We start from the raw sequence: 27,847 nt of genomic DNA, 5'->3' as shown, positions 1-27,847 counted from the left end.
CGCTGGGCCACGCAGGTTGTTAATCAGGCATATCTTACATCCCAAAGTGCTTTACAAACAACTGACATTCAAACTATATACAGGCTCACTTCACTTGCCACTGAGATGCAGCCACCTCTAGCGTGGAACGTGGCAGCTGTTTAACAACTCACAGCAACACTACACAACAGTTTAGGACAGGAAGTGGAGAATACTGTAGTTTCCTGAAACCGCCAGAGCAGTTTAGGGAGGCAGGATTTGGCCAGGGCACTGGGACTGACCCCAATTCAGCACTAGCTCTGAAGAAAGTGCAGCATGGGGCTCAGTGCAGTTCAGAATGGACAGGTGGCTGCACCAGTGCAGGATCCAGGGGGCAGGGGGCACCCGCCCCCTTTCGGGTGGGGCTGGCATCGCAGGGGCCATGCTGCCGCTCAGAGCTCTTGCTGGGGCCAGCATCCTGCCCCGGCAGCTGCAGGAAGTCGGGCAGGACCAGGACCTCTTTAGAAAGCAGCCCACGCTGGTCGTTGGCCCTGCAGCTCTGGGCACGGTTCAGCAGCTCCACCAGTCCTGGGGGAAGGAGGGAAGAGTGAAGTCATTGGGCAGAGCCAGACTTCCCCAGAACACTCCCAGACCCCTCCCGTGCCCGAGAGCCCCCATCCTGCCTCAAACTCCCCTCCCCTGCCCAGAGTCCCCATCCCACGCTCAGACTCCCCTCCCCCACCCCAGAGCCCCCATCCTGCACTCAGACCCCCCCTCCCAGACCCCATTTGCCCCTGCACTTCCCCACCTCCCACGTTTCCTTCTGACACTGAACATACCACAGACGCCCTCTGCCCCCAGCACCCCAGATATGCCCCCTGTGTCCCTGCCCTCTGCACATGGTGCTGGTTTAAGAGCGTGCCAGATGCCAGGGCTGCCCACCTTCCAGGTCATACGTGCACCGGTTCACGCCCCTCGGGGCTGCTGGCCTGGACCTGGTGAAGGATGGCAGCACCTCTGACAGCATGTCTGCTTCCACCTCTGTGTCTGTGGGGGCGTCCTCCTGGGAGTGGGGGACAGAGCACGTGAGGAGCAGGAAGAGTGAGCTGGCAACCCCAGCCCAGCCCGGCAGGGAGACCTGCCTCCCCTTCATGGCACAGAGATGCCCCAAAGCCAGCCTGGCCCAGAACTGTACCCTGCTCCGGCCACGGGGCTCACCGCCCAAGTGAGCCAGAGAGCTGCACTCCCAGGGACTCCCAGCCCAGCCCAGCCTCAGCGACAGCCTGGGCCTAATCTAGTGCTGCCCTCCTTTGCTGGGGCACCCCCTCAGCCCCCCTGCCCGGGCCCCTCTTGGTGCTCAGGACTCACCTTGCACCGAAGGGGGGAAGTGGCCACGGCAGCGTCACTGGCACCCGTCCCTTTCACTTCTGCAACACAAGCACCGCAGCGAGTCAGGCCCAGAGCCTTCTGCCCGCGGGACAGGCAGGAGCAGACCACCTGCCATTGCAGGAGCCCAGGCCCCCCAGGGAAGAACGCAGCACCACGATAACTGTGGAACTCACTGCTGTGGGATTTCACGGCAGCCAATAGCCAAGGCACATGGCACCCCACTGGTGCAGAAGCTGGGGCTGACTGGGGAGGAGGAAGATACCCGACTGCCCGGGCCCACACAGTGCTGTGCGGGGCCCACAGGGCCCTGGGCTGGACACAGACTTAGTGCTGGCCTGGATAGGCGGTGGGACCACGGGGGTGCTCCAGCCTGGCTGCTCCGCCCTGCAGGCCATACCTGTTGCAGCTTCCAGGATGAGCTTCTGCGCAGCCACGGTGCTGACCAGCTTCTTGAGGTCCAGGGCTCCCGGCTCCCCCTGCTGCAGCAGAACAGAGTCGGGGAGCGTTGCATGGGATGGCGCATAGTGGGGAGCAAGAGCAGGCTCTGGCCATGGTGTGAGGGGCAGTGAGGGCACAGGCCACACAATGGCTGGAGGTGTGGTCCCCTGGGGTAGGAGCTCTGCCCACAGGAGGGCAGGCAGGCAGCCTCTGGGGAAAGCCATGTAGCCAGCCCCAGGCTCCATGGGTGGGGCACTGCCTGCAGGACAAGGCACAGTCTGGCCTCTCCTACCTGAGCAGGGCTGAGTTCTGCATGGGGGCAAAGGACTCCCTAAGATCTACCCCTGCAGCCCCAGGTGGGTGCTTATGCCCAGCACTGAAAGACAGCAGCCCCCTTCTGCAGGTTCCTAGGACTCCACCAGTGCGGGGGAAGGCAGCCCCCTGCCCAGGCTGCGGGCCAGCTCTCACCCGCCGCAGCAGTGCCCACTCCACGTCCACACCATACTTCCTTAGCACGGGCTGCAGCGCCTCCCGCAGGCACTTGTTCGACTTTGCGGTGATTCGCACAGTTTTACTGAGGGGGGAAATTTCCAGCCTAGGAAGACAGAGATGAAGGAAACACACGGGCCATGCATGGCAGCATGTGGCAAGACCTGGTGGGGCGAGACAGCATCTGGAATGATGGGGCAGGGCTGAGCCTGGCAAGGCGGGGTGGGGCAGGCAGCAGCTGAGGAGGTGGGGCTGGGCAGGGCAGAGCCGAGCAGGGTGGGGCAGGGCAGAGTGAGCCTGGTGGAGCTGCACTGGGCACTGGTGAGCCCAGGCTGCCAGATGCCCGCTCCAGGCATGTTCATCCTGGGGTGAAGCCGCCTTCGCTGGCCAGTCAGGATGAGCCCTGCCAGCACCTGCGGCGCCCAGGCCAGCGTGTGCGGGGGCGGGTCAGAGCCATGCTCCCATCTGCTCTTCTGAGGGCCCACCCCAGAGTCGGGGAGGGTTGCCACCCCAGTGAGCCCCTCGCACTTAGCACCAGAGCCGCTGCCTCAGTCCCATGGCCATGGTGCTGGTGCCATGGGGAGCCGGGGCGTGGAGCACGGGGAAGGTTTGGAGAGGCAGGGATATGCAGAGCCAGTGCTGCAGGTGCTGGCCCCATGTTCACAGGGTGCAGCAGCATCTGTCTCTCCAGCAGCTGCTACTCACTCGAAGCTGATTCTGTTCTCCAGCTTCACCTCTTGGTCCATCAGAACCACGCTGTCCTGGTCCAGCACCAGCGCCTTCTGGGAAGAACCACGCCAAGAGGAGACACGTCAGAATCAGGAACACGGCTCCACCTGAGACACAGACCCTCCCACGGCCCTGGCACCGCCCCCCAAAGCCCTGCCTCATGGAATTCCGGTCTGCAGAGAGGTGCCTCAGGTGGGCAGCGCCTGTCAGTGCGGGGCCCTGGGGTCCCTCGGGCGAGGCAGCTCCAGGGCCTGCTCCTGATGCAGCCCCCAGGCCGTCCCTGGCCTGCGCAGCTCTCTCCTCCCCACCCCAGGACTGTCCCTACCTGTTCGTTGCCAACCAGGTAGACCTTGATGTCAGGGAGGCTAAAGCCGCGCTTCTCACAGAGGCCTGCCAGCATGTCGCGGATGGAGACGCCAGCCCGTACCGAGGCCAGCGAGGCCGTGCCATCCGGCAGGTACACACAGCAGTACTTGCTGGGCCTGGCCTGCGGGTCGGGCTCTGCGCCTCCCAGGCTCTTCCTGTGGCTCTGCAGGGGAAGAGGCGGCGTCAGCCCGGTGGGTGGCGTGGCTACGCAGCAGGTCCCGCGGCAGGGCACTTACCTCCGCCTGGGAGCTGCTGGCCATGCTGCTGCTGCTGCAGGATGATGAGAGGAAGCCCAGGTCCAGGCTCGCAGAGGAATTCAAGGAGCCCTGGGACTCGCGCCACAGGGACAAGCCCCCATTGCCGTCTCCCACCTCTAGGACAGACAGACAGACGGACGGACATCAGGACAAGAGGCCAGCTCCAGGGCCCTTTGGGAAGGGACGGCCACAGGCCTGAGGGGCTACTGAGATGGCAGCCAGGTGGGGCCCAGCGTGGGGTTTACCTGTCCACGAGGGCTCTCTCCGCTCCCCTCTCCTGAAGGATCTCTGGGGGCTCCTGCCAGCACAGCTGCCGGCCACCTCCACCCCTAGCGGCAGGGACTTCCCCGGCTTCAGCTTCACCTTCTAGGGGACAAGAGAGGCAGATCTCAGCTCAGGGAGCTTCTGGGGCTGCCCCCCCAAGAAAGGGAACCCCCATTGCCTCCCCACTTTTGAGCCCCCCTTGGCTCCTGAGCAGAGCTGGGTGATGAATGGGGGAGCCCTTCCCTGCTGGCATGCTGGAGGAGCAGCCAGGTGTCACGACCCCAGGTGCCAGGTGTGACGCAGCAGGGAGGGGGGAGAGTTGACCTGGGAATGTGGCAGGGGAGTTTCACAGGGGATGGGAGACCTGAGAGCCTGTAACCTGAGCCAGGACGGGGCAGGGGAGGTAACACCTCTGCCCGGGAAACTGGACAAAGGCTGCAGGAGAGAGCCTGCTGGGGGGATTTTGGTTTCAGTTTGGTGCTGGGTGGAGGAACGCAGGGAACCCCAGGGCTGGGGTCTAAGCTCCCTTCCCCCCAGAAGGACTTGACTGAGGGGTCCTGGTTGTACCCACAAGCTCTGTTTTAGACTGTGTTCCTATTGTCCAATAAACCTTCTGTTTTACTGGCTGGCTGAGAGTCACAGTGAATCCCAGGAAGAGGGGTGCAGGCCCTGGACTCCTCCACACTCCATGACAACTGGTGGCAGCGGTGGGATGTACTGCACCCTGTGAACGGCAGTAAGTGACTGGGGAACAGTAAAACGAAGGGGGATTGACGGGGACCAGGTGTGCTGAAGATTTAGAGAGAGACGGTTTCAGGGGGTGGTTAACCCCTGGGAGTATGTGACCAGAGAGAAGAACTTTTGCAGTAACAGGGTCCCCCGGGGGATTGCAGCGAGCGGTCCCAGGGGCGGAGGAGTCTGCAGCTCGACCCTGGCAAAGAGGTGGTGACCTCAAGAAGGACTGGCACACTAGGGATTCTTCCTAGAAACCGTGGAAAGTTGCACAGGCCTGCGAGTGGCCAGCAGGGAGCTGTACGCTAAACGCCTTAAGAGTGACCTGGTGGAGCTGTGCAGGCAGAGGGGGCTGCGCATTGGGAGGTCCACCAAGAAACAGCTGATTGCCCACTTGGAGGAGAGGGATCGCTTGGATGACCTGATCCCTGTCCCTGAGGGAAGCCGCCCGGCGGACGCAGCAGCGTTTCCGGGGCAGAGGTGTTACATTTTACTTCCATTTTACTGGCTGGCCGAGAGTCACAGTGAATCCCAGGAAGAGGGGTGCAGGCCCTGGACTCACCCACACTCCGTGACACTGGGTCACACTGCCACTCAAATGTGGCCCATTTTGGTTGCATGGTGCCCACAATTGCAGTCCTTCCAGCAGCCCCACCCCTGGGCCCCACTGCTGGGCTGGGGAGCTGGACCTGGTACCTTGCCAAGGTCGGGTGGGGGGCTGCTGTTCCGGGAGTGAGACCGCAGGTCCGGGAGCGGCTGTCCCTCATTCTCGGCCCTCACACACGCCTGGTACAGCAGGGACTTCACGAAGCGTGCGTAGCTGTCAAACTTCATCAGGTTAAAGATCTGAACCAGGAGAGGGATGCACTTAGTGCCATGCCTGTCCCGTGCCCAGCGCCTGGCATGGCCCCCGGGCACAAAACTGGTTAGCCCCTCCGCCCGCCCGGCACGGTCCCTGGGCACAGACCTGGTTAGCCCCTCCCCCCGCCCGGCACGGTCCCTGGGCACAGACCTGGTTAGCCCCTCCTCCCGTCCAGCGCCCGGCACGGCCCCCGGGCACAGACCTGGTTAGCCCCTCCTCCCGTCCAGCGCCCGGCACGGTCCCTGGGCACAGACCTGGTTAGCCCCTCCTCCCATCCAGCACCTGGCACGGCCCCCAGGCACAGACCTGGTTAGCCCCTCCCCCTGCCCAGCACCTGGCATGGCCCCCGGGCACAGACCTGGTTAGCCCCTCCTCCCATCCAGCGCCCGGCACGGCCCCCGGGAACAGACCTGGTTAGCCCCTCCCCCTGCCCAGCACCTGGCACGGTCCCCGGAGACAGACCTGGTTAGCCCCTCCCCCTGCCCAGCACCTGGCACGGTCCCCGGAGACAGACCTGGTTAGCCCCTCCCCCTGCCCTGCACCTGGCACGGCCCCCGGACACAGACCTGGTTAGCCCCTCCCCCTGCCCAGCACCTGGCACAGCCCCCGGGCACAGACCTGGCTAGCCCCTCCCCATGCCCAGCACCTGGCATGGCCTCCGGGCACAGACCTGGCTAGCCCCTCTCCCATCCAGAGCCTGGCACGGCCCCTGGGCACAGACCTGGTTAGCCCCTCCCCCCGTCCAGCACAACCCCTGGAGACAGATCTGGTTAGCGCCCTCCCCCCGCCCAGTGCCCCAGGACAGCCTAGGCCCCCTCATACTCTCAGAGGCAGAGGGACAAGTCCCAGAATCAGGAGCTCTGGAATACTGCCCACTACTCCCAGCTGAGAGTTGGGGGAGGGGATATGTCCCCAACTCGTCCATCCTGAGTCTTGGGGGGTGGCTCCATGGCCCCTCTCACCTGGCTGGGGAGCTGGGCAGGGGCAATGCTCACCTGGAGCTGTTGGACTCGGAACATGTCAGGGGTGGGCATGGCCAGCATTTCCTCCCCGATCCAGGCCTGCCGGTCGATGTTAACAGGGCTGACTGAGTGGCTGGACAGGAACTCGTCATAGATCCGCCGGGCCTCCTGGGCCAGCTGGGGAGACAGAGTTATCACGGGGGAGGCCGAGCCCCCTTGCCAGCGTGCATGGAAGCACACGCAGAGCAGGGTCACCAGCCAGTCTCCAAGCGCTGGCAACACCTTGCACTGAAAACCTTGGAAACCCAGTGTGACATCGCACGCCATAATGCTTTTTAGAAATAGGCTTATGAGTGAGAATATGACATAACTGGAATATGTTTTATGCTAGATATGCCATGTAACATATCTTTGAAAGGTTATGTTCTACTGAATGTATTCATCCTATTCGTATGCATGTTTCATTTTTATATCTGAAGTTACGAGCATTGGCTCTACGCTTGTACTTAAAGTGTTTGCTGTAGAAAGCACCTAAGGCAGATTTGGTCAACATAGTGTGAAGGGGTTACTCAAGTAAATGGAAGTACTTGGCTAACAATGGACCTTGATAGACGCCAATCCACACCTGAGCTTTCCTGGGAACATTCAGGCTAACATATGGGCAATGGCTTGGCCTGTAGAGAACTGTGTCATGCATGGACATGTGACTTGCCCATGTGACTTCAAAACTCCATCTTGTAGCTGTGATTGTACACCGGGAGAGGGGTTTCCACCCACGAGAGGAGCTATATAAGCCCTTGGAAATCCCTGCATTTTGTCTTCAGCTGGCACAAGAGATAGCCTCTCTACCCCAAAGAAATGCCTGAAATAAACTGGAACAAAGGACAGTAACTGCAGGGGTGTGAGTGATTGCTGAACCCAGACTTGGAGGAAGTCTAGTCTGTCAAAGAAGTTTATTGGAACATCTTTGAGGGTGAGATTTACCTGCATTTAGTTTCTTACTGTATTAGGCTTAGACTTGTGTGTTTTATTTTATTTTGCTTGGTAATTCACTTTGTTCTGTCTGTTATTACTTGGAACCACTTAAATCCTACTCTTTATATTTAATGAAATCACTTTTTAGTTATTAATTAACCCAGAGCAAGTAATGTAAGTAATAAATTCCTGGGAGAGCAAACAGCTGTGCATGTCTCTCTATCAGTGTTATAGAGGGCAAACAATTTATGAGTTTACCCTGTATAAGCTTTATACAGAGCAAAATGGATTTATTTGGGGGTTGGACCCCATTGGGAACTGGGTGCTGGAGACAGGAGCACTTCTCAAGCTGTCTTCAGTTAAGCCTGAAGCTTGTGGGGGACGTGGTTCAGACCTGGGTCTGTGTTTGTAGCAGGTGAGTGTGTCTGGCTCAAACAAGGCAGGGCACTGAAGTCCCAAGCTGCCAGGGAAAACGGGCTCAGAGGTAGTCCCAGCACATTAGGTGGCAGTTCCCAAAGGGGTTTCTGTGACCCAACCCATCACACCCAGGAACGGCCAGACTGGGCCAGTCCTGCGGGCCCAGCAGCCCTTCCCTGCTGCACCCAGCACCAGATTCTCAGAGGAAGGTGTAGGACCCCTGCTCCTGACCCCTAACAGTCAGAGACTGGCCTAAGCCCCAAGGCAGGAGGTTTTAGCCCTTCCAAATGCCATCTGTACTGTTATAGCTCTGCATACCTGTTATCCATTCACATGGCCAGCTCCTCTCAGGCTCTCGCTAGTTCTTGGCCTCACTGACAACCTGTGGCAATGAGTTCCACTGGCTATTTACACTTGGGGGTGGGGGGAGGATTACCTTTGATCAGTTTTGAATTTCCCCTTGTTCTTGTATACCTGACAAACGGTCCCGAGGTTCCATCTCTAGACCAGGACCCCATTTCCTCATCTCGCTAAGGGAACAACCCCCATCTGTTCTGTCTCTCTCCAGCCCTTGATCATTGGCATTGTCCTTCTCTTAGAGCCCATCAGTTCTGCACGGCCCGCAGGGGTGATCGGTGCAGCACACAATGGCCAAGGGAGCTCCGTGCTGTTCTCCATCCCCTCAACCCATTAGCTATTGGCTGCAGCTCCCCTCAGGGTCTCCACTGAGCTTCCTACTGATGCCCAAGTCCCTTCGGATGCCCTGGCATGTGCTTCCCTGCGGGGGGCAGCCCAGGTCCGAGCCTCAGCCTATGCTTTGTGTCAGGAGTGGGGCATGGCCAAGCCCCTAGCCCTCCCCTGGGCCTGGTACCTGCTGTGTGTTCCTGGCTGGGATCTGCTGGAATCGCTCACACGCCTGCCAGAAGTAAACGTTCTCAGCGCTGAACTCCTTCTTCAGGAACTCCTGGGGAGCAGGAGAGGAGCACGGTGGTATCAGCCTCACCCATGCCACTACCCTACGGGGGGGCCAGCCCAGCCCATGCCCGGGGGGGCCAGCCCAACCCTCCCCCAGGGTGCCAGCCCAGGCTCTGCCCCCCGGCCTCACGCTGTCTGGAGTCCCTGCACAAGCCAGCAGATGCAGAATGGGGGGAACTGAGGGGGGTGGGATGGGCCCGGCGGGGTCTGACAAACCCTGGCACTCACAGTGAAGTAGGTGACGGCCACCCGGTCCTGCAGCAGCGTCTCAAAGGATTCAGCCCAGCTAGCCACGGGCAGCTCTGCAGCGCAGCCTGCGTTCTGGGCTCCAGGCAGGCTGTGTACACTGTGGCTACTGCCACGGGCCCCGGAGCTGTTTAACTCTGAGATGCAGAAAGAGAGGTCAGGCCCTGCCCCACTCCCTGGAGCCAGGCCTGCTCCCCGCCCAGCCGGAGGGGACAGCATGGGGAGGCGCTGTCCGGGCAGGGCAGGGCCGGGAGCCCTAAAGCCAGACACTCCAGAGCAGGGGCGCCAGATCTAGGGCCCACGGGCCACACTGGACCTGTCTGACACATCAGAACCACCAGGACGCTGGCAGACAGGGCAAGAGACTCTGCCAAACATGACCTGAGCAGGAGCACGGCAGCTGCAGAGAGCCTGGGACAGCTTGGAGAGGGGCGCATGACGTTCAGCGGGCCTGGGCCCTTGGGCTCAGGTACGGGCAAGTCTCCTGGTCAGGAGAGGGGCATCAGCCTTTGCCAGCAGCCCAGGGTCCAGAGGGAGGTAGGCAGGCACTGGGCAGGGGTCCGGGCACTGTCAAAGGGGCAGCCAGGCTAGTGCCTGTGCATCCAGCCATCTCCTGAGTGACGCAGGAGGGGAAGGATAGGAGGGAGCTCTGCCCCCCACAGGGAGTCCCACCTCACCCCCCATGGTCCCCGGTGCTGTGGGTGAGCCAGGCAGGGGCTCTGTACCATCCAGCTGAGCAGCCATAAGGGCTCCTGGTCCTGCCCCACTGGGGCTGGGCACTGAGTCAAGCTGGTTACCACTCTCGGGCTCCTCCTAACGCCACCCCCACATCTCCCAGGCAGGGTGTGACTCACCTCCGTCTGACACAGCCAGGCCCTGCAAGGACAGGAAGAGGAGAGGTCAGCCAGGATCCCAGGCCCTGCACCCTGCAGCTATGGAGAGCAGGGAGGCCAGCCCAGGCAGCCCTTGGGGCGAGGGATGAGTCAGCCAAGGAGAGTGCAAGGACACCGGCTGCCAGGTGTCTCCCCGCCAGGGTGCTTGGTCTGTGCAGGAGCCATTCAGTGCTCGCATGGAGCTGGGATCCTGCAGGGCTGGGGCAGGAGTCAGCTGGCAGGCTGGGCGCTCTCTGGCCTGCCCTCCTTGCTCAGCTCAGTGAGGTGATTGAGAAAGGGCTGATGCTATCAGCTGTGACACTGCAGCTGGGGGGGGGGGAGCGTAGCAGCCTCCAGGGCACAGGAAGGGGAGGGACGGCAGGAAAAGGGAGAGGAAGCCACAGCCTCCAGCAGGCCAACAACTGCAGGCCACCTCCCAGCTCTGGGGCTGGGGGAGACCCCAAACCCCTTAATGTGGGCATTTCTATGAGGCAGCACCCAGCCAGCTAGGGTAGACACCCCGCCCTCCCCAAGAGCTCCCAGACGGGGCTCATGGCACAGACCAGGGGGAGTGCTGTACGCTCTCTCCTGGCTAATGTCTGGAGATGCCGCCCCCAGCAGGCCAGGCCCAGCCACAGCCCTGCCAGCCCCAGGGCACCCCGGGCTCCTAGCTCTGGGGAAACGGCTGCCAGGCACCCCTTTTAAAGCCGGGCTCACGTCCCAGCAGCAACAGAGAACTGCTCCCCTCCTGGGTGCTGAGAAGAAGGGCTTTGCACAGCATGGGGGGCTGCCTGTGATGGGGTGATTAGGTCCTATGATTAGGTCACAGATCTTGGGAGACAGGCCAGTCCTTGCTTACAGACAGCCCCCCAACCTGAAGCAAATACTCACCAGCAATCACACACCACACAACAAAAACACTAACCCAGGAACCTATCCTTGCAACAAAGCCATTGCCAACTCTGTCCACATATCTATTCTAGGGACACCATCATAGGACCTAATCACATCAGCCACATCATCAGGGGCTTGTTCACCTGCACATCTACCAATGTGATATGTGCCAGCAATGCCCTTCTGCCATGTACATTGGCCACACCAGACAGTCACTACGTAAAAGAATGGACACAAATCAGACGTCAAGAATTATAACATTCAAAAACCAGTCGGAGAACACTTCAGTCTCTTTGGTGACTCGATTACAGACCTAAAAGTCGCAATATTACAACAAAAAAAACTTCAGAAACAGACTCCAACGAGAGACTGCTGAATTGGAATTAATTTGCAAACTGGATACAAATAACTTTAGGCTTGAATAAAGACTGGGAGTGGATGGGTCATTACACAAAGTACAACTATTTCCCCTTGATAATTTTTCCCCTACTGACAGGTTTCAGAGTAACAGCCGTGTTAGTCTGTATTCGCAAAAAGAAAAGGAGTACTTGTGGCACCTTAGAGACTAACCAATTTATTAGAGCATAAGCTTTCGTGAGCTACAGCTCACTTCCTCAGATGCCATCTGAGGAAGTGAGCTGTAGCTCACGAAAGCTTATGCTCTAATAAATTGGTTAGTCTCTAAGGTGCCATAAGTACTCCTTTTCTTTTTCCCCTACTGTTACTCTCACCTTCTGGTCAACTGTTGGAAATGGGCCATTATGATTATCACTACAAAAGGTTGTTTTTTTTTTCCTCCTGCTGATGATAGCTCACCTTAATTGATTAGTCTCGTTATAGTTGGCATGGCAACACCCATTGTTTCATGTTCTCTATGTATATAAATCTCCCCACTGTATTTTCCACTGCATCCGATGAAGTGAGTTTTAGGCCACGAAAGCTTATGCTCAAATAAATTTGTTTCTCTCTAAGGTGCCACAAGGACTCCTCGTTCTTTTTGCTGATACAGACTAAGACAGCTGCCACTCTAAAACCGGTTAGACATTGGACCCCCAGCTCTGCCCTGCCCGCCTGCTACCCCTGCCCCAGACTCCCCACCACAGCTCTGCCCCACCCACCTGCTACCCCTGCCCAACTCCCTACCCAGCTCTACCCCGCCCGCCTGCTACCCCCGCCCAGACTCCCCACCCAGCTCTGCCCCACTTGCCTGCTACCCCCGCCCCAGACTCCCCACCCCAGCTCTGCCCTAAACGCCTGCTACCCCCCCCAGACTCCCCACCCCAGCTCTGCCCTAAACGCCTGCTACCCCCGCCCCAGACTCCCAACCCCAGACTCTGCCCCACCCGCGTGCTACCCCCACCCCAGACTCCCCACCCCAGATCTGCCCCGCCCACCTGCTACCCCCGCCCCCCACCCAGCTCTCTCCTGCCCACCTGCTATCCCCACCCCAGACTCCCCACCACAGCTCTGCCCCACCCACCTGCTACCCCTGCCCAACTCCCTACCCAGCTCTACCCCGCCCGCCTGCTACCCCCGCCCCAGACTCCCCACCCCAGCTCTGCCCTAAACGCCTGCTACCCCCGCCCCAGACTCCCAACCCCAGACTCTGCCCCACCCGCGTGCTACCCCCACCCCAGACTCCCCACCCCAGATCTGCCCCGCCCGCCTGCTACCCCCGCCCCCCACCCAGCTCTCTCCTGCCCACCTGCTATCCCCACCCCAGACTCCCCACCACAGCTCTGCCCCACCCACCTGCTACCCCCGCCCAACTCCCTACCCAGCTCTGCCCCGCCCACCTGCTACCCCCGCCCAACTCCCTACCCAGCTCTGCCCCGCCCACCTGCTACCCCCGCCCAACTCCCTACCCAGCTCTGCCCCGCCCACCTGCTACCCCCGCCCAACTCCCTACCCAGCTCTACCCCGCCCGCCTGATACCCCCGCCCCAGACTCCCCACCCCAGCTCTGCCCTAAATGCCTGCTACCCCCGCTCCAGACTCCCAACCCCAGACTCTGCCCCACCCGCCTGCTACCCCCGCCCAGCTCTCTCCTGCCCACCTGCTATCCCCACCCCAGACTCCCCACCCCAGCTCTGCCCTGCCCACCTGCTACCTCTGCCCCGGACTCCCAACCGCAGACTCTGCTGGTGCACCATGATTGCAACCTGCAGCCACCCCTACCCCTATTATTCCATGCCCCCCCAGCTGTGCTAATGCCCCTCAATCCCAACCCACAGACTCCTCCCACCCCTCCACTATTTCAGCCCTGGGTTCTGCACACACCCGGTGTTGCCAGGGAATCCCACCGGGGCTGCAGCCCCATGGCCCCAGCCTTCCTGGCCTAGTCCCTACCCAGCATGCCAAATTGTGCAACAGGCTGGTCGGGACCCGGCTCAGACTGACAATGCTGCTTCTGCCCGGAGCGGGTGGCTCTGAGCTGCTGGTGTCTCTGGAAGGCTGCCAACACCTGGCACAGACCCCACAGGTCCCAGCAGCCACCCCAGCCGCCCATGGGCAGGCTGAGGACCTCACTGTCTCTGGGCCCATAGCTCAGTGCCTTCTGAAGGCAGGCAGAGCAATGTAGGGGAGGGAGGATGGGCTGCACCGAGCCATCCTTGGGGCAGGGGAGCCCAAGACAGCATCTCCCCAAGGGGCAGGGTCCCTGCTCACCGTTCCCGCTCTCTGGAGCAGAGTGGCCCAGGGTGGGGACAGAACCCTGGGGCTGGGGCCTCCTAGGGACCGGCAGCCTCCAGCCAGGAACAGATCCGCTGGTGGGGGGGTGCAGCCCCCCTTGTCCCTGGGGGAGTCTTGCTGGCCAGGGCGAGCCAAGGACCACAGAGGCTGGGTGTGGCTCGGTCGCACCTCCAGAGCAGCTGAACTTCGTTCCCGCCCATGCGCCCCCAGCAGGCCGGGCACTCACCATGTGGCTGCTTTGAACACCCAGGTGCTTTGCCTTCCCAGGCATGCCTCAGTGGGGGGCTGTGCAGGCAGGGAGCATGGGGCTCGGCGGGCAGGCCCCGCGCAGGCCAGCAGGCTGCGGGCGTCCCCGGCGGGAGGAGCGGCACGGCACACTCACTGCCAGGATCACAGGGCTGCTCACTACCTCTTTTTGCTACCGCAGGAAGTGTCACTATGGAAACCAAACCGCAGCTAGAACTGGGGTTTGCAGAGGAGCCTCCCTCCCTGTAGCACAGCCCCCCCCCCCCAGCAAGGCCAGCCCCCCGCCCCAGGGCTGCATGCCCCGGGGCCCAGCTCTGAACCCCAGCACCACCACTCCCGCAGCAGACGGGGCCTGGGCGCTCAGAGGTGGCAGCTGGCCCTGGCCGAGGCCCCTGCAATCGAGGAAAGGAGAGCCACAAACGCAGGACAAAGCCACGGGGCTCACGGGAACATCCTGCTGACGGGCATAGGGTCAACTCAAGTGATGAGAACCTGGAAAGACCAGATCCCTTTAAGGTACGGCAATGTCAGAGCCCCTCACCGCAGCGTCCGAGCCCCTCACAGCCAGTACCGCATCCCCCTCGCCCCTGTCGCTCCCCCGGGCAGCAGGGCTGGGCCCTCGCCCCCGTCGCTCCACCGACACCCCGGCCAGCGACCAGCAGGGCGTGGGTGCTCAGGACCATAACCTCCTGGCTTCTCTCGCAGTCTGCTGACCAGCTCAGTCTGGGCCCAGGATGGACAGCTCGTCCAGAGGCTGCACCACTTCACCGGGACTGTCACTGCGTTCTGCTGTGTAGCGCCTGTGCACACCTCCAGCATGTCCTCCAGCCCCACTGCCTTCCAGGGCTCTGTGCACCCCAGTGCACCCCAGTACCCAGTGCACCTGCTCCCTGCTGGCATGGGCCCTGCCTGGGGGCTGCTGCTCTCACCTCTGTCCCACAGGGCGTGGCAGATGGGCTTGGGTGACCTGCCTGGAAGGCTGGTCCGGGCAGCCAAGGCCCCTTGATGCTGGGGGGAGTTCACCTGCCGTGGGTCTGGGCTGGCTCCTCCCCTCAACTGGAACACAGTGGTATCACCGGGGGGCTCTGAGCCTCACGGACCCTGCAAGGGTGGGAAAGGGGCTTTGCCCCAGGCTGTTCTCCTTCCCCTGTGGCTCAGGGCTGGGCCGATGGGAGCGGCTGGCAGGCTGGGCGACAGCTGGCTGGGGGATTTTCCTAGGGAGGTATTTAATGCTGTGGGTAAATGGAGGAACAGCAGCTAATTCTGGAGCTTTAATCCTCTTGACCGTGCTGGCGAAGGGACGTGTGTCAGGCACGCAGCTGCAGGACGGGACCTGGCCCCGAGCCCAGAGAAGCACCCAGCGCCCTGCACCCTACAGAGGATGTAGAGTCTCCTAGACCATGGGTGAAGTACAGAAGGTAAGTGGGGCCGGCTCCCAGCTAGGTCACTGTGGGGCTGCCTCACAGGAGGGTGGGTGCTCAGTGTGACTGTTCCAGCATTGGGACCTGGGAACCCCAAACCCTCCCTGCTGAGATGACAGAGCCGGTGCCTGGTACTCCCAAGAGCGGGACCTGTCAGTGTGTGTGGGATGGGGGGCACTGGAAAGCTGCACCAATTTAATCTCTCCAGAGCGAAGCAGCAGCTGGAGGGCAGGGCCTAGGCAAAAGGGGGCAGAGCCTGACTCACAGTCAGCAAGCGGGGCAGGGCTGGGATCAGCAAAGTGGTGGGAGGCCAGGAACTGGGATGGCCCTGGGGCACCAGGATGGAGTCAAAATACACCATGGGGCCAGAGGCTGAGAGCTGGGATGGGGCCAGGTGGCTGGGGGCCTGAATCAGGCTGGGATTAGCCCAGGGCTCTCATGGGGCCTGGCTTGAATAGCAGATGAAAAACCTGCCGAGCAGCAGTCCCAAGGGATGGGGGCAGCAGCCCTTGGCTTGGTCCCATGAGGTTCTGGGGCCAGCCCCAATTCTCTCCACGATTCCCTACAAGCCTCCCCGCCTCCATTACTGCCACGCTTCTGTGCCAGCTATGGACTGGCTCCAGAGCGTCACTCTTAGCACAACACGGCCGCTGTGCTACTCATGAGACCCTCTAACGTGCCGCCCCGTCTGCCCGAGGGCGGCTTGAGAAAGGTGCATTACAGCTGAACAGTAAGGGACAGTACTCCTCCCCCTTTCAGTGCTACATTTCTACCATGTCCAGGATTTATAGTGGCACGCTGTCTCTGAATTGCTGTATGGATCACTCTATTAAGTATCCAGGTGGCATACTGGCTTTCTAATTACGTGACCTGAATGTGTAACAACTTGGTCCTCTGCCTATCCGCTAGTTTCACCGACTGGCTGTAGCAGGTTTGGAATCTCTGAGTCTTCTTGTTCTGCACCCACCATCTGTAGAGTTTGCTCCATTGATGGCTCTTTCCAAGGAACAAACTGTAGATGTTGATGGTTTCTGTTGAACTCTCCCCAGTCAGTCTGGATCACATGTGGTCTGGGCGATGAATTCTTTTTCTTTACAGGAGCTGGAGTTGTCAGGTTTTTTTCCTTCATCAAGTTTGCCACGAACATGGTCCCCAGGTGCTAGACCCGGCAGTTCTCTGAGTGATGTCTGTTGCAAAGCTGTTCAGCCTTTTGATCCAGTTGGGCTGCTCTCTTCATGTATGGCCATGCTGGAGATTGTTCCAACTTTGGAAAGGAACCTGTCGTTCTGAGTTGTCTTCCCAACAGGAGTTGTGTGGGGCTATCTCCAGGAGCTGCTATTGGTGTTGATCTGTACCTCAGAAGAGCAAGGAATGGATCTTCCTCCTGCGGGATTTTCTTGGCTGCCTGTACAGCTCTCTCAGCCTCTCCATTTGCTTGTGAGTAATGTGGGCTGCTAGGAATGAGAGCAAAGTTGTGTTTTCTACAGAATGACTGAAATTCTGCAGCAGTCAGATAGGGTCTGTCGTCCATCACTAGTTGCTCTGGAATATGGAAGTGAGCAAAAGTGCACTTCAGTTTCTCGATAACACTGCAACATGTTATGTCTTTCAAGTATGTTATTTCTGTACACCTGGAAAAACTGTCAATGACAATAAGATAATGCTGTCCTCTGAACTGGCATAAATCTGCAGCTAGTCTCTTCCAAGATCTGTCTGGCAGGGGCGTTGTTGAAGATTCTTTGTGTTGTGTTCGGCAGTGTTCACATGCTCTACTCTATTCTTTATGCCCTTGCTGATACCTGGCACCGACACCGACTGGATGGCCCGTTCATGGCATTTAGTTAGTCCTTTCTGTCCTTCCTGGGTGAGGCTTAGGATTTCTCCTCTCCTTTTGTTGGAATTACAGTGCAGTTGCTTTTAACCATGAGTCCATTTGACTCACTTGAACTGTCTATGTGTTACGAAGCGTGGGGGAGTCAGGGCCCTGTACCCTTGTTTCCTGCGATTCACATTCACCGTGACTCTCAGCCAGCCAGTAGAACAGCAAGTTTATTAGAGACGACAGGAACACAATCCAACCCAGAGCTTGTAGGCACAAACAGGACCCCTTAGTCAGGCCCTTCTGCGGGGTAGGGAGATTAGACCCCCGCTCTGGGTCCTCTTCCCTAACCCATTCCAAACTGAAAGAAAAACCCTTCAGCGTCTCACCCAGAATCCCCCCAGCTCCTCCTCCAGCCTTTGTTCAGTTTCCCAGGCAAAGGTGTCACCTGGCCCCAACCCCCTCCTGGCTCAGGTTACAGGCTCTCAGGTCTCCCATCCCCAGTGAAACTCCCCTGCCACATTCCCAGGTCAACACTCCCCGTTCCCTGCTGCATCACATCTCTCCCCCCTTCGAGACTGAACTGAGCGGGGTCACTCTGACCAGTGACCTGGAGAAGTTCAGGGCCCCCTCTCCGGGACAATGCATCCGCTATCAGGTTGGCCCTTCCCTTCACGTGGACCACGTCCATGTCATAATCCTGCAGGAGCAGGCTCCACCTCAGGAGTTTGGCGTTGGCTCCTTTCATCTGGTGCAGCCAGATCAGGGGAGAGTGGTCGGTGTACACGGTGAAGTGTCGCCCGAAGAGAGATGGCTCTAGTTTTTTAAGGGCCCATACCATGGCCAGGCACTCCGTCTCGATGGCTGCGTAGTTCTGCTCTCCGGGTAGCAACTTCTTGCTCAGGTACACGAAGGGTGTCTCTCCCACTTTTCATCCTCCTACATTAACACTGCCCCCAGCTCCATGTCTGAGGCATCGGTGAACATCATAAAGGGCTTGTCAAAGTCTGGGTTTGCCAGAACCGGGCCCCTGACCAGAGCCTCCTTCAGCACCTGACCAGAGCCTCTGGGGCTCTATGAGTTCCTGACCCTGCCTTTCGGCCTCAAGGGAGCGCCGGCCACCTTCCAGAGCTTGGTGGATCAGCTACTGAGGGGGATGGAGAGTTTTGCCGTGGTGTACATTGATGACATCTGTGTCTTTAGCCAGACCTGGGAGGATCATGTGTCCCAGGTTAGACAAGTGCTGGACTGACTCCAGGGGGCCTGGCTGACTGTAAAAGCAGAGAAGTGCAAGGTGGGGATGGCTGAAGTGTCTTAGCTGGGTCATCAGGTGGGGAGCAGCTGCCTAAAACCAGAACCAGCTAAGATGGAGGTGATCCAGGACTGGCCCGCTCCCCAAACCAAAAAGTAGGTACAAGCCTTTATTGGGATGGTGGGGTACTATCAAAGATTTGTGCCCCACTTTAGCACCATAGCCACCCCCATCAAATCTTCGAGAGTACCCCGCCATCCCAATAAAGGCTTGTACCTGCTCTTTGGTTTGGGGAGCGGGCCATGTCCCTCAGCGCTCCCTCCCCTCCAGGGCAGGGTCTTGCGCCTCTGGCAAGGTACCCTCCCCAAGGTCAGGGCGCAGTGCCCCTCGCCAGTTCTGGCTACAGGTCATGACCAGGGCACCCTGGGGGTTGCTGGGCCAGTCCTCTCGGTCCCCCCCCTCCATCAACACCTCAGTAGGCAAATGGTGGTGCACCCCCACATCCTTGGGGCCCTTCTTGGCCCCCCATTTAAGATGTACCCTCACCACAGGCACCTTGAATGGGGTCCTGCCCACCCCCATCAGGGTCAGGTAGGTGTTGGGCACCACCCGATGTGGGGCCACCACCTCGGGCCGGGCCACCATCACCTCCGCACCCGTATCCCTTGACCTTCCTCCCATCCACCTCCAGGGGAACAAGGCACTCACTTCACAGGGACAGCCCCGCGCCCACCCTGTAAAGTGAGAATTTAGAGTCTGGAGCATCCAGCCCCCCAGAGGAGCTGGTCTTCCTCCTTCCTGAGCAGTTGGACAGCTGCCAGCCCTCCTTGCATGAGCAGTCTGGCCCTCATCCGGCTGGGTCCCTACCCAGTTAACCCTGAGTGGGTTCAGTCTGCTCAGTCTGTCCCTGAGCTTGGGGCACTGGGTCCGTACGTGGCCTCTCCGGCCACAGTGATAGCAGCTCATGTCCCGTTGGTCCCCTCAAGCGGATCGGTTGGACCTGATGCCAGATGTTCCCCTTGGGAGGGGGTTCTCCATATTTCCCCTTTGGGAGGTCCTATGGTGACTCTCTCTCTGCATCATGGTGGGCTTGTTCATTTGGGGTTCCTCCCTGCCACTCCCTGACTGTTCACAAACTCATTGGCCAGCTGCCCTGCATATTGCGGGTTCTCTGGCTTTTTGTCCACCAACCATAGCCTCAGGTCGGATGGGCACTGTTCATACAGTTGCTCCAGTACAATTAGGTCGAGCAGGTCCTCCTTAGTTTGGGCCCCATCCGCCCACTTGCGGGCATATCCCTGCATCTGGCGGGTCAATTGTAGATATGTGCCCTCAGGGGTTTTACACTGACTCCAGAACCTTCTCCAGTTCATCTTGGGAGTCAAACTCACATAGCAGGGCTTTTTTGAATAGTTTGTAGTCCCCTACCTCCACCCCTGTCATTCGGCTGTACACCTCCATGCCTTTGGGGTCCAGTAAGGGGGTGAGAAACCGGAGCCTGACTGCAGGGTCAACCCTGTGCAGCTCGCAGGCGTTCTCAAAGGCATTCAGGAAGTCATCTATGTCCTCCCCTTCCTTATGCTGGGCCAGGAGGCCCTTATCAAAGCTCAGTGCCGTCTTGGGTCCACCCTCACTCACTGCAGCCGGAGGCTTGCTGATCCTCAGTCTGGCCAGCTCCAGCTTATGCTGCCACTGCTTTTCCTGTTCTGCTTGCTCCTTCAGCTCATGCTGATGCTGCCTTTCATGGTCCTGTCGCTCCTTCTCTTGATCTTCCAACTCTCTCAGTCTCATCTCCCTCTCCCATTCCAGCCGCCTCAGCTCCAGGGATGGGAAGCTCCACCGGGAGGATCCCCAGCTGGCTGCTCAGGTCAGGGTGCCCTCGGTATTCACTGGGCTCCTCTCAGCCCCTACCCTAGGCATAGGCACATGGAGTCTCGGGATGCTCTCGGCAGCCGTCTGACCCCTCCCAGCCAGGTCAGGCACCGGGACCTACACTGCCTCTGCTGGGCTGCTTCCCTCAAAGACAGGGATCGGTGCATCCAAGTGATCCTTTTCTTCCAGCTGGGCAATCAGCTGCTCTTTGGTGAGCCTCCCAGTGTGCAGCCCCCTCTGCCTGCTCAGCTCCACCAAATCGCTCTTAAGGCATTTAGCATACATCTTCCTGCTGGCCACTCGCAGGCCTGTGTGCTCTCACCCCTAGTGTCCCAGCCCTTCTCCAGGTCACCACCTCTCTCCCCGGGTCAAGCCACAGACTCCTCCGCCCCCGAGACTGCTTGCCGCAGTCCCCAGGGGGACCCTATTATTGCAACAGTCCTTCTCACTGGTCACACACCCCCAGGGGTTAAGCGTAGCTCCTCTGCCCCCTGAAACTGCTCCTCTCTGAATCTTCAGCACGCCTGGTCCTCGTTAACCCCCCTTCGTTTTACTGCTCCCCAGTCACTTACTGCAGGAAGCGCCATCCACGGGCTGCAGTAGATCCCACCTCTGCCACCAGTTGTTACGAAGCGTGGGGGAGTCAGGGTCCTGTATCCCCGCTTCCTCTGCGATTCACATTCACCGTGATCTCTCAGCCAGCCAGTAGAACAGAAGGTTTATTAGAGATGACAGGAACACAATCCAACCCAAAGCTTGTAGGCATGAATGGGACCCCTTAGTCTGGTCCTTCTGGGGGATAGAGAGCTTAGACCCCATGCTCTAGGCTCTCCCCTCTTCCCTAGCCCACTCCAAACTGAAAGAAAACCCTCCAGCGTCCCAACCAGCCTCCCCGCAGCTCCTCCTCCAGCCTTTGTCCAGTTTTCCAGGCAAAGGTGTCACCTGGCCCCAACCCCCCTCCTGGCTCATGTTACAGGCTCTCAGGTCTCCCATCCCCTATAAAACTCCCCAGCCACGTTCCCAGGTCAACACTCCCCCCTCCCTGCTGTGTCACACCATGTACCACAAAGTAGTGTCTTGTAATGTCCTTTGTGTCCTTTAGATACTTGGGCCAGCCGGCCCTAAGGGAGCGTAGAGCTGCCTGAAGTTGCATGTCTGCTGAGGTTGGTTTTCCGTAGCAGGTCTAGCCTCTTTTGTGACGCTGGTCTATGTGTGCGCACAGCATCCACATAGGCCTTTGCAGCATCTGTGAGCTCGGGTGGTTCATGCAATGCTGGCTCTCTCACAGAGTGTCTGCAACCAACCGATTTTTCCCAGGAACATACTCCGCAATCGGGTTACATTGTATTAACCTTAGCAAGAGATGCTGGCATCTCCGCAGTGCTTGATCCAGGTCTTTTCCGTTGAGGAGGGTAAGACAGAGTTCACTCACGACTGCGGCGCCTCCTGCTGGCTGTCCTGGGGATTAGCTCTGCTAGCCGGTGGATCCTTTTCTGGTGGTGTCTCACTGCTGTCACTCCCGCCCCAGGACTCATGTCACTCCCAGGAGCATGGCACCTTCTTCGTGACCCAGCTCTCTGGACATGTCGTGCTCTGATCTCCCCGCTTCCGGGGGCCTGCAGTCTGCTGACGTCCAGCCACTTCCCTCAGTGGCTACCACAGCCAATTTTCTGGCCACTTCTTCAGTGGCAATCGGCAGGGGGGGACCTGGGCCCACCTACTATTCTGAGTCCCAGCCCAGGGACCCTGTAAATGGCAGCCACGTGCTGCATCCCCTCAACCTCTCAGTACCTTTCCCTGGGCCATTTCCCCATGGCCCCCAGCACCCTCTTTGCCCTTCCCTCAGGGCATCAGCCTGCAAATTCCCACAGCCAACCCAGAGCTGTCTTTAGCTCCCCCTGGTCACTGCTAGTAGCACTGCTCTGTCCAGGGTCCTGGCTCTCCTTCCTCTGCTAGGAGCCTGGCCTGATCTTCCCTCCTCAAGCTCCAGGCAGCTATGGAAGCTGCTCTGCCCTGCAGCTCTTCTTCTATGGGCCTGCCAGGCCCTGATTGGCTGCTCCTCACAGCCCCTCTCTAATTGGCTGCCTCCTGCGTAGACTCCCTAGGGCTCTATTAACCCTTTTTGGGCCAGTGTGGGGCAGTCACCCCATCACAGAGGGCTACAAGTGGTTTATGGTCTGTTATCAGTGTAAGTGAATACAATCCACATAGATCTCTGTAAAGTTCTCACGTGCTTGCCAGCCACTCCTTTTCAATCTGTGCCGATAATTTTTCCACTTCTGTGAATGTGCAAGGGCAAAATGCAGCTGACTTCTACTCAGAGCCACGTTGTTTGCAACAATTCACCACCGAGGCCAGAGCTCCTTGTGTTTCCACTGGTCCCCATTGTGGGTTTATTCCCATAGAACTTGAGAGCTAGAGCTATTGAGGTCATTTATTTTACCCTTTGAAGACAATTTCTTGATTTGGCCCCATGGCCAAGATGTGTTGGACTTCAATAGTTTATTCAGTGGTTTTGTCACTGCAGAAAGGTCGTATGGGTACCAAACAAGGTAATTCACCAGCACCAGCAGGCATCTCAGTTCTGGTACATTCAATTCTCAAATTACTTTTCTTTCTCAGGTCTAGGACTGATTCCATCTTTGTTTATTGTCTCAGTTTGGGGTAGTCAGAAAACAAACTTCTCCTTGTTTAGCTTTAGTCCAGACTAAATGATTAGCCTTGGGACCTCGACAGTTTTGGTGTGTTCTTCCCTCAAAGACCCATATATCAGAATATTGTCTATGCAAATGACAACTCCATTTGTGTTCATTAACAGTTCTGCCATCTTTCTTTGGAAAATTTCAGGCACACTGGTAATCCCAAAGGTAATATTGGAAAGCAAAATCTACCAAAGGGTGTGATAAATGTAGTCAGTTTAACACTTTCTTTGGCTACTGGAATTTGCCAGAGTCTCCTTGAGGCACCCAGCTTGGAGAATCCTGTCCTTCCTTTCACTTTGGGGAGGAAATCAGCCAGTGCTGGGAGGACATATTTTTTTCCCTTACAACTGCTTCACCGAGTCTTAAGATCCACACCGATTCGTATTTTCCTATTTTTCTTTATAGCCAGTACCATTGGGGCACACCGTGCTGTTGGCTCGAAGATTTTTCTTGGTTATGCCAATCCATTTAATTCTGTTTAACTCAGTTTCCACTCTATGAAGTAAGTGGATAGGAATCCTGAGAGGGGTATGTATGCTCTATGGTGCAGCATTGTGTTTTAGGATTATCTGTACTGGATCTCCTTTCAAAAGTCCAATATCGTGAAATATCCCATCAAGTTCTTCCACCTTTCTCACTAGGCCATCCTGGCTGCCATGCTGCGGCTGAGGAGGCTGTTGGTCTGTGGTCCTTTCATCACATACACACTGAGTGCTCAAGCTTGTGTCTTTGAAAGCTATTTCTGTGGTGAACTGGCCCACGCAGCTCACAGTACCTCCAGGGCTAGTCAGAGTGGGTTGGGTGACTTCAGCTCTGAGAGGGGTTGAAGGTGATCATAAATCACTTCTGAGATGGCGGATGTCAGCTCTTCAGTCAATTTTCAAGTCCAATTGTCTTGCCATAAATATTCAGTTTCACTCTCCAGACAGGTTCTATGTCATCACATGTGATAGATCCCAGAAACAATGGCTCTTGGTTGTCTAATATCAGTCATCTCCCTGACTGCACCCCCAGCATGTCTTCTGAACCAGCTCAGACCCACCCAGTCAAGGATTCTGCAGCACCCGAGGCATACCTGGGGGGCACTGGGATGCAGCCCCATCCACACAGGGTCCCCTTGTCCTTGCAGGGGCTGCTCGCTGTCATCCAAAAGCTCAAGGGCTCTGTGGAGCAGGAACTGCGGATCGTCCTGCTGGGGCTGGACAATGCCGGAAAAACCACACTCCTGAAGTGCTTGGCATCGGAGGAGGTCAGCACCATCACCCCCACGCAGGTAGGTGCAGAACCCCGGACCCAGCGCACAGTGGATGAGGTGGGCTCTCCTTCCCTGACTGGACTTACAGCCTGGTTTGTTCCCTGTGCAGGGGTTCAACATAAAAAGTGTGCACTCGCATGGCTTCAGGCTGACCGTCTGGGACATCGGTGGGCAGCGTGCCATCCGCCCCTACTGGAAGAAGTACCTGGGCCACACAGACATACTGGTGAGCATGGGGCCCAGCCCCCAGGTAGGCAGGGCTGGCCCAAGGGGTGAGCGAGCCCCTCGGCCCCATTCACAAGGCAGTGTTGGATGCTGGACCGGCTGGGGTCTAATACTGGGGTTCCACAGCAAGAGCCGTTGTTCCAGGGGAGCAAGAAGTGAACAGATGACTTTCCCTTTTGTTCCTGTGGCAGATTTACGTCATTGACAGCGCTGACAAGAAACGCTTTGAGGAGACCGGGCAGGTACGATGTGGCTGTGCCCCCGATCAAATTTCAGGGGCCTCCCTGAAAATACACTGACTTGTGGGCAGATTGCTCTCTTGACAGTGCATGTGCTGGGGCAGGTCACAGATGTGCGTGCTTCTGGGGGTCTTTGGGACCAAGCCTTAGCCATGTGCTGGAGCAGCTGCTTTGCCCAGTATAACAGTGTGTACTGGCCATTTAAGACTTTTCTGGGGAGAGGGCAGTGGCGAGCTGGAGCCAGTTTGCACAACCGGTTGTTAAATTTTGAAGCCAGTTTAGAACCGGTTGTTAAAGGGGTGGCCAAACTCCGGCCCATGGGCCACATCCAGCCTGCAGGACTGTCCTGTCCAGCCTGCCTGAGCTCCTGGCTGGGGAGGCTCCCCTGGCTGGGGAGGCTCCCCTGGCTGGGGAGGCTCCCCTGGCTGAGAATCACTATTTAATTTTCACTCACCTGGCGGCGCTCCAGGTCTTCAGCAGCACTTCGGCAGCAGGCCCTTACTTGCTCCAGGTCTTCGGCGGCAGGTACTCCAGTGTTGCCGAAGACCTGGAGTGAGTGAAAGACCCACCGCCGAAAAGACCCAGAGCGACTGAAGGAACCGGTTCTTCAGATTTTGGCAGCTTATCACTGGGAGAGGGAGGTATATCTATGGGGTGCAGAGAGAACCAGGGTTGTTAACTACTCATTTCTGAGAATAAGCTGGGCTGGACCCCCACGCCTGCTGAACCTCCCCCAATCCCCCACAGAGGGATTGCTGGGAAATGTATCTGAGTGGTAGCCGTGTTAGTCTGTATCAGCAAAAAGAACGAGAAATACTTGTGGCACCTTAGAGATTCACAAATTTATATTTGTTAAGTCTCTAAGGTGCCACAAGTATTCCTTGTTCTTTTTGCTGGGAAATGTAGTTCCCTGGCAGCCAGTTGTATCCTGAGTTGAAGGAAGGCATGGCAGGCAGCAAAGGGGCTCGTGGTGAGGAATGTTTCCTCCCCAGCTCGTGAGCCCCATGATACTGATGGGACCTGAGGTCACAGAGGCCAGGCCAGAGCCAGGACCTTAACCCACATCCCAGGCCATAGTCAGAAACCAGGGTCAAGGCTACCCACTGTCATGGAATCCCCAAGCGATGCTGTGGAAATGCTCCCTGCGAAGCCAGTCAGGACTCTGGGGCAGTCGCCTTTCTGTGAGCAGACTGTCTGCAGGACACACAACTCACACAGCTTCCACCTTCCTGGGTCTGACCTCGGAGCATTCAGCCTCCTCTGCCCCTCCGTGCGCTTCCCACAGCAAGTCCACTCAGGCGGGGTCCTGGGGCAGCCAGAGGGTCCTGCCCCCCAACTCCACAGTCAGACGTGACTCTCAGCCAGCCAGTAAAACAGAGGTTTATTAGATGACAGGAACATGGTCTAAAACAGAGCTTGCAGGTGCAGAGAACGGGACCCCTCAGTTGGGTCCATTTTGGGGTCAGTGAGCCAGACAACCCTGTCTGCACTTCACTCCATATCCCAGCCAGCCCCAAACTGAAAACTCCCTCCAGTCCCTCCTCCTCTGGGCTTTGTTCCTTTCCCGGGCCAGGAGGTCACCTGATTCCTTTGTTCTCCAGCCCTTTAGCTCTCACCTTGCAGGGGGGAAGGGCCCAGGCCATCAGTGGCCAGGAAACAGGGTGTCGGCCATTCTCTGTGTCCAGACCCCTGCACACACCTGCCCTCTAGGGCTCTGCAATGATCATACACCCTTACCCCACCCCCTAGATACTTAAGAACTGCCTAGGGGAAACTGAGGCACCCCCACACTATTCAGAGGAAACATTAAGAACAGTCCCACTTCATCACACCCACCGGTTACACATGCTGGGCTTTCCCTTTGGAAGGGGACTGATGTCAGGAAGGGCTGTGCCAATTCCAGTCAGCCTCAGGGAGGGTGAAACTCCCTGCCCTTAGGGGTTTGGCCTCTGGCCCCCAGAATCCTGCTGGGTTGACAGTGTCCCTGGGATCCTTGCAGAGAAAGTGCCAGCTCAGTGACACTTGGTGAGGGATGTCCCCACAACTCATTATCCAGATCCCACATGTGTGACAAGGTGGGTGCAAGCCCCTAGAATGAGGCTTGGGCAGCAGAGCCCGGCAGCTGTCTGCGCTCAGGGCCGATGGCTCGCTCTGTCTCTCGGCAGGAGCTGGCGGAGCTGATTGAGGACGAGAGTCTCATGGGGGTCCCTTTGCTGGTGTTTGCCAACAAGCAGGATCTGGCAAGTGCAGCACCAGCTGCAGAGATCGCAGAGGGACTGAACCTACCTACGTACCGGGACCGCCAATGGCAAATCCAGGCCTGCTCAGCCCTGTCTGGGGAAGGAGTCCAGGTATTGGGGTGAGGGCCAGAGGAAGTCCCAGGGTTGGGGAGGTCAGCGAAGAAGCCTAGGGCCCAGTGATGTGGCAAAGAGACCCCCACAAGGAATCAAGCCAGGGGACGCTGAGAGGGGCCAGTGCTCACACGAGTCTCTTGTTTTTAATAGGATGGGATGAACTGGATTTGCAGCCAGATCACAAGCCGGAAGAAGTGACTGAATCAAATTGCAGTTCGCACAGCCATTCTCACCAGCTCCCAGAGATTCCCAGTAGTAGGCCCTCCCTGTGCCCCTAACCCCAGGCTGCTGAGCTCAAAGGGCCTTTCCTGGCCAAGCTCTCATTGCTCATCAGCTTCTCTGCAATGCCTCATCCTCCTGGGTTTCATTTGGTCACTGGTGTATCTGCAGTTCCTGAATTGTGGAGGGCACTGGCAAGCCTCTAGACCAGCGTTTTTCAAAGTTCAGGTTGCGACCCAGCACTGGGTCGCTCTGGCCAGCACTGCCAACTGTGACATTAAAAGTCCCGTCGGCGATGCTGCCCAGCAAGGCAGCCGTGTGTGTACCTGTTCCAACACCCCGGAAGCACCCCGGAAGCAGCCAGCAGGTCTGGCTTCTAGGCGGGGGGCCACGAGGCTCTGCGCGCTGCCCCCATCCTGACTCTGTACTCCCATTGGCCAGGAGCGGAGCCAGACCTGCTGCTGGCCACTTCAGGCACATCATGGTCCACGGAGCTAGGACAGGTGGGAAGCCTGCCTCTGCACACACCCCGTGCCCCAATCCCCTGCCCCAGCCCTGATCCACCCCCTGCACCCCAAATCCCCAGCCCCACCCCAGAGCCTGCACTCCCAGCCCAAAACCCTGACCCCCTCCTGCACCCCAATCCTCTGCCCCAGCCCTGAGCCCCTCTCACAGCCTAAACCCCTCATCTCCAGCTCCGTTGGATCACAGGCATCAACAATTTTCTT

The 27,847-nt window shown here is 58.3% G+C and overlaps 1 protein-coding gene and 1 pseudogene across 4 annotated transcripts; one reads left to right on the top strand and one right to left on the bottom strand.

The window, feature by feature from the left end:
* Positions 1-13,909, bottom strand: RGS14 (regulator of G protein signaling 14). 4 transcript variants are annotated; one of them, XM_073355063.1, is made up of 15 exons: positions 13,742-13,909; positions 9,914-9,935; positions 9,042-9,196; positions 8,710-8,802; positions 6,480-6,623; positions 5,319-5,468; positions 3,872-3,992; positions 3,606-3,742; positions 3,329-3,532; positions 2,980-3,056; positions 2,254-2,380; positions 1,745-1,823; positions 1,327-1,385; positions 901-1,021; positions 1-546 (listed from the first exon to the last, which is right to left on the bottom strand). In XM_073355063.1, exons 1-15 carry the CDS (start codon positions 13,784-13,786, stop codon positions 302-304), a joined length of 1,779 nt encoding a protein of 592 aa, XP_073211164.1. In that variant the 5' UTR covers positions 13,787-13,909; the 3' UTR covers positions 1-301. The 4 variants fall into 4 exon arrangements, with proteins under 4 accessions (XP_073211164.1, XP_073211163.1, XP_073211165.1 ...); XM_073355062.1 differs by having other exon boundaries at positions 1,745-1,826; positions 13,742-13,908; XM_073355064.1 differs by lacking the exon at positions 8,710-8,802 and having other exon boundaries at positions 1,745-1,826.
* LOC140916424 (ADP-ribosylation factor-like protein 3) lies at positions 13,818-27,847 on the top strand (annotated as a pseudogene).

Source organism: Lepidochelys kempii, chromosome 8 (assembly GCF_965140265.1).
Source record: "Lepidochelys kempii isolate rLepKem1 chromosome 8, rLepKem1.hap2, whole genome shotgun sequence".
In the NCBI taxonomy this organism is placed as follows: domain Eukaryota; kingdom Metazoa; phylum Chordata; order Testudines; family Cheloniidae; genus Lepidochelys; species Lepidochelys kempii.
The sequence above is the reverse complement of the archived record's forward strand: the minus strand, read 5'-3'. Positions and strand labels throughout refer to the sequence as shown.

What these genes read in the sequence shown, in the direction of transcription:
- RGS14 (XM_073355062.1), bottom strand. Translation starts at nt 13,786, where the DNA reads ATGCCTGGGAAGGCAAAGCACCTGGGTGTTCAAAGCAGCCACATG. An exon ending in TGGCCGTCACCTACTTCACT is followed by an intron (nt 8,803 to 9,041) that starts GTGAGTGCCAGG and finishes CCTGCTCCCCAG; the next exon opens with GAGTTCCTGAAGAAGGAGTT. An exon ending in CCAGCAGCTCCCAGGCGGAG is followed by an intron (nt 3,533 to 3,605) that starts GTAAGTGCCCTG and finishes CTTCCCCTGCAG; the next exon opens with AGCCACAGGAAGAGCCTGGG.